The sequence below is a fragment of the Pinus tabuliformis genome, chromosome 5_2 (assembly GCF_031772625.1).
Source record: "Pinus tabuliformis cultivar Carrire ecotype Pingquan chromosome 5_2, CPIR1, whole genome shotgun sequence".
Taxonomy (NCBI): domain Eukaryota; kingdom Viridiplantae; phylum Streptophyta; class Pinopsida; order Pinales; family Pinaceae; genus Pinus; species Pinus tabuliformis.
Window position 1 is genome coordinate 1,031,171,632 of NC_142306.1, and position 5,801 is coordinate 1,031,177,432.

General features: G+C 34.1%; 1 protein-coding gene across 3 annotated transcripts; it reads left to right on the forward strand.

The window, feature by feature from the left end:
- The first annotated feature begins 484 nt into the window (after positions 1 to 484).
- Positions 485 to 4,317, forward strand: LOC149162755 (ammonium transporter 3 member 1-like). Of its 3 annotated transcripts, none has more exons than XM_089435779.1 (5): positions 485 to 668; positions 779 to 904; positions 1,459 to 2,190; positions 2,463 to 2,748; positions 3,563 to 4,317. In XM_089435779.1, exons 3-5 carry the CDS (start codon positions 1,594 to 1,596, stop codon positions 4,123 to 4,125), a joined length of 1,446 nt encoding a protein of 481 aa, XP_089291905.1. In that variant the 5' UTR covers positions 485 to 668; positions 779 to 904; positions 1,459 to 1,593; the 3' UTR covers positions 4,126 to 4,317. The 3 variants fall into 3 exon arrangements, with proteins under 3 accessions (XP_089291905.1, XP_089291904.1, XP_089291903.1); XM_089435778.1 differs by having other exon boundaries at positions 779 to 880; XM_089435777.1 differs by lacking the exon at positions 779 to 904.
- Positions 4,318 to 5,801: the final 1,484 nt, after the last annotated feature.

The window sequence follows — 5,801 nt, forward strand, 5'->3', positions numbered from 1 at the left end:
TTGCAGTTAAGAAATTGGATCCCTCTTAGCTCATGTTAGATTAAGATGAATGTATTTAAAAACACTCTTTAAATAAATATAACTGTGGGCTAACTTGATACTAGCAACTTAACTATTACTTTGGAGCTGTCCATTTCTTCACTCCAAAAAAATTAAATGATACAATACAAAAATTTAATATTTAATAATAAATCATTTTCAAAGTCAATAATCTTTTTATAAAAAAATATAATATTATTTAGGGATAAGGACTTGATTAGCCAACCTAATTTATAAAAACTTTGCTACATCATTAAAATTTTGATGAGTAATTAAAGATTTGTCTTCGCCTAAATTAAATTAATTAATTAATAAAGATCCAAAACTTTGCCTCAGCGGAAAAAAACAAAACCACCATAAAAAAATAAGAAATGTGTGCGAGTCAATGCACGTAAAATATTAGAAAAAGAGGTGGCTCGATTCATGCGGAGACCAGAATGGCAAAATTGTAAATCTTTTTAAGAGACGTGCAAGTCAGCTGGATTCGTTGCAGGGCCGAGAATCCTTTATATTAAGCGTTGTATCCTACGAAGATTCGATTTGTGCTCAATGTCCTGTTATCAAGCTGTGAGAAACTGTGTATGTAACAGTTCTCAGTAGTTTGCAGGTCATCTACAGCTCCATACAAGGTTTGTTTCAATAATTCATATTAGACTAACATGTATTAGTGCTACTTCTGTGATTATTTTTAAAGTTTTCTTCAACTTTCTAATGGCTTGCATGTGGTTTTGAGCTACAGAAACGGCACAGAGCCTCTCTCCTGTTCATCTAGACCATATAAGATGTATAGCTTTTGAGTCTCAGGGTCAAACTTTTGGCAGCTGTCTTCCTGCTGTTGATGGTAGTTGTCTTCCTGCTGTTGATGGTAGTTGGTAGTTGCTCTCTTCCTGTTATTTTGAGTGGTAGTTAGTTTCATGTTTCCAGTGGGATTAGTCTAAATAATTGATTACCAATGAGGTGATTGTCACAATTACTATAACACTTTTTTTAAAAATACTTTGGGAATTTAATCTGGGCCAAGGCTCTGTTACCATATTGAGGTTTTCCAATATATTAAATCCTATAGGCATTAATATACTTACAAATCTTTACTTTTATCTTGAATGAGCGGTTAATCCCATATTCCCAAAACTACAAGGCCACAATTAATCCACATAATTAATTTCCAGGAAAATTGAGTATAACAATTACTCAAATCTTAGTAGCAGAAATTACCTAAAACCTTATCTGTTCAGATTACTAGGACCCTGCTCTCTCATGGATTTTGTTTACCTAAAACCTTATTTGTTCAGATTTCTAGGACCCTACTCTCTCATGGATTTTGTTCACCCAATGTTTGCTTCATGATTATTTTTAATTGGAGCAAGATGGTTACCATTTTGATTTCTGACACAGCTAATCTTATGTGTTTTATTGCAGAAGAGAGGATTGGATTGTAGCTCGGGTTAGGTTCCAGCTCTGCTTAGGCAGGTAAGACCTTGGATCTGAACTCTGCTCAGGCAAGGTCCCGGTCTTAGTGTCCAATATTGAATTCTGCAGATTAGTGCTGCAGCAATGGCATACCAGGGCTCCAATGGTACTGCTTCTCCTCCTTGGCTTAACAAAGGAGACAATGCATGGCAAATGGTAGCAGCCACACTTGTGGGTATGCAGAGCATGCCAGGCCTAGTCATCCTATATGGCAGCATAGTCAAGAAGAAGTGGGCTGTAAATTCTGCTTTCATGGCACTATATGCATTTGCTGCTGTTCTGATCTGCTGGGTTACATGGGGATATAAAATGTCATTTGGACACAAATTGCTTCCCTTATGGGGCAAGGCCGGTCCAGCACTAGGTCAACACTACCTTCTCGAACAAGCAGCAGTTCCTGCAGCACCACTCACAGCTATGTTTCCTATGGCGACCATGGTGTATTTTCAATTTGTTTTCGCAGCAATAACATTGATTTTATTGGCTGGCTCGGTGCTGGGAAGAATGAATATCAAGGCATGGATGGCATTTGTGCCATTATGGCTCACCTTCTCATATACAGTAGGAGCCTTCAGCTTATGGGGAGGAGGATTCCTTTTCCAGTGGGGCGTGATTGACTACTCAGGAGGTTATGTTATACATGTGTCTGCAGGCATTGCTGGTTTCACTGCTGCTTTTTGGGTATGTTTAATTTTTGATATTGTATATCTATTATTTTTAGGTCAAGGAGTTACATTATTGTTAATGTTGTTGAGCATTTGGTTTAAAAAGTTGTATCATGGTTAATATTGTTGAGTATTTAGCTAATTTCTTATCAATAAATGACCATTTAAAATTCCATGAAAGCCTCTTTAAGCATCTTAAATTTCCCGTGAAGTTTTCCTTAGAAAAAAATATGATATATATTACTTCTTATTCACATGATTTATCTCATATATATTTGCTTTTTGCAGGTTGGACCTCGGCTAAAACAGGACCGCGAAAGATTTCCTCCAAATAATGTCCTGCTAATGCTGGCTGGAGCAGGGCTCTTATGGCTGGGGTGGGCTGGATTTAATGGAGGGGATCCTTACGCTGCCAACACTGATTCATCAATGGCAGTGTTAAATACCAACATATGTGCAGCCGCCAGTCTCCTGGTGTGGACTTGTCTGGATGTCATATTTTTTGGAAAACCCTCTGTCATTGGAGCTGTCCAGGGAATGATAACAGGACTTGTCTGCATTACTCCTGCTGCAGGTATTTTGCTTCATATCCTTATTTCCTTCAAGCAACTTTTAATAATTCATTCCTTACGAAAATAAAATCAAATCTCTCGAGAGTTCACAATATAATATGTAGGAAGGGTTTAATGGCAGTATTAAGGAATCTAATGAGCAATTATAGATTATCAAAGTGTGGCTCTGTTCTCTGTGAACAGGCCTGGACCTAATTTGAACTCTGAGGAATCTTAATATGTAGGAAGGGGTTTAGGGTAGTATTAAAGAATCTAATGAGCAATTATAAATTATGAAAGTGTGGTTTTGTTTTTTTTAAACAATATGGGTGGGATTATTTGCAAATAGATTCCAAATACTAAAATTCTAGAAGCTGGAATTGGTGATGGTACTTGTTTAGACTTAGACTTAATTTGAACTATGAGTAATCTTAAGAAAATACTGCTAAAATGAACTTTCTCATTCAAAACAAAAAGCAACACAGTATTCCATGGAAAGAACAAAATGAGAAGTTACTGAGCCAATCATTGGCTCAGTGCATAATGTTTAATATTTGCTGAAAGATATTTCTTTCATTTTTTTGGATTAATTTTGAAATAGAATTTAAAATACTTGTCAAAATTAAAAAAAAAAATGGGATTAAAAAAAAAATATTAGGATTTGCTTAACGGCAATTAATTGAGATGGTGATGATAAAGAATTATATAAAATATGTAAATTAAAAGTTCAAATCCCCTAATTTACCCATCAGCCATGTGAATGTACGGGCAGTGTAGTTCAGCGAATTATAGTGTCAACAATCTTCATATCCATTATCCATATTCCTTGTGTTTCAGGTGTTGTGCAAGGATGGGCAGCCATTGTAATGGGTGTGTTGTCTGGAAGCATCCCATGGTTCACGATGATGGTTCTGCATAAGAAATCGAAGCTATTACAGATGGTTGATGACACACTCGGCGTATTCCATACTCATGCTGTTGCGGGAGTATTGGGTGGAGCACTTACTGGCCTTTTCGCGGAGCCTGTCCTGTGTGACCTCTACCTACCAAGCCCAGGTACAAAGGGAGCCTTCTATGGAGGAAGTGGTGGGAAGCAATTCCTTAAGCAGCTAGTGGGAGCAGGTTTTATAATAGGGTGGAATGTTGTAGTAACAACCATAATCTTGCTTGTGATACGCTTGGTGATCCCCTTAAGGATGTCTGATGAGCAACTTCTGGTTGGAGATGATGCAGTCCATGGCGAGGAAGCTTATGCTCTGTGGGGAGATGGTGAGAAATATGATATCTCCAAGCATGGATGGTCTGATGGTACAACAGGTCACGGAGATGTCACAGGGCCAGGTGCCAGAGCAATAATTGAATTAGGGAAGTCTGCCAGAGGAGCAACGATCGAATTATGAGGATGTTTGGTGTCTTGCAGAGAGTAGTCTCTATTGTTGGTTAATTTCTGTATTTTGCTGGAGAGATTGTTTCTGTATTGTTTGTTCTATTTTATTTTGTTGTATTGCCTAACTTCGATGGCTGTTAGCATTTTTCACCCTTTTTCTTTTTTGAATATGACAAGTTGGTTGTGGTAAGTTTTTTTAAGTAATTTTAACAGTGGAAAACTCTATTAATTTAGTTGTTAAATCAGTAGTGGGCACAGTTATTATTGGTTATTATTAGGGAATGCAAGTTGACTTATTACTGTTATTTAAAGAAAACTATGTCACTTGGAATTACTTACTGGTGATCTTTAAGGGGGCAAACTTTCACCCCTACCAGATATTTTTAGTCTTAACCATTTAAGCTCTGGGTCTCAGGCAGTTAACATATTTCTTTATATCTGAAAGATAAACAAATTTCTGGAAGATAAACAAACTTCTAACACGAGTGAAACCACTGTAAATAAATTCCAAACACCAAAACGCCATAAATCAAAATTGGTAATGAGACTTGACCAAACAAAAACAATTTGATTGTGATGTTCTTCTTGAAAAAAATATTAATAACTTAATAATTATTTTATTTCAAAATTAATATCAATAAATTTTTAAATTTTAAATATATAAAATTTACAATTAATCATAATATTATTTGAACTTTCAAGAGATAAACTGCCTGCATATTTTTTTTAATGTTCATTTCGAAAGACCTTAAGTAACAACCATTTTATTTTATATATTGTGAATCCTTTTCTACATGCAAATATCTCTTATTATGATCGTACAATTGCAAGTTCTTCTTATCATACATATCAGTAGGATGGGATTTGTTTATTTATTATATTTTATGGTGAAAGTGTAAATTATTTCAAAGTATTTTTAGAAATGGATTATTCCTATATTCGTTGAACTAATTATTTTAAATTCATGAAGGGATCTATAATCTTTATTTTGAAATTTATTACAATTCCATAACAAATATATATTTTTCAAAATATTTTTTCTAATAAATAATTAAAATTCATACATGACATTTTCAAATTTGAAATTTTTTTTGGGAAGTTCAGCTACTGAGATATGTGTGAGATTGAAATTTCGATCATATTTTGTAAATTATGTTAAATCTACTCCTAATTTGAAATATTTTATGAAATTTTATATATTATTAAGAATTATGTTTTAGAAATGTATAATTTGTTAATAAGCATATATAGGTGAATTTTAGATGGAAATAGGTTTTTATTTTTATTTTTATTGAGGGCCTAGATTGATTCTCAAGGGAATATGCTCAACATATGCTTAGTCTTCATGTTTATCAACAATTGTAATGTATTATAGAGTTTGTTAGGTTGCATTGACTTTTAATAAATTTAAAAAATTAGATTGATCGCGGCCTACCAATGTCCTAGGGATTTGAGATTATTCCAATTCTAATAAGTTAATCCATGATAAGTTCCTCATTATTATTTATAATATTCATTTATATATAAGCAAATTTTATTTAAAAAAATGGTCCATTGCTTTTAATAAATTTAAAAAATTAGATTCATGCCATGTGGCTTCCCATCCACCAATTTCCTAGGGATTCAAGATTATTCCAATTCTAATAAGTTCCTCCATGACAAGTTCCTCATTATTATTTATAACATTCA

Coding starts and splice junctions, on each gene's coding strand:
- LOC149162755 (XM_089435779.1), top strand. CDS start 1,594: ATGGCATACCAGGGCTCCAATGGTACTGCTTCTCCTCCTTGGCTTAAC. Junction 2,191..2,462: donor GTTTCACTGCTGCTTTTTGG/GTATGTTTAATT, acceptor TGCTTTTTGCAG/GTTGGACCTCGGCTAAAACA. Junction 2,749..3,562: donor CTGCATTACTCCTGCTGCAG/GTATTTTGCTTC, acceptor CTTGTGTTTCAG/GTGTTGTGCAAGGATGGGCA.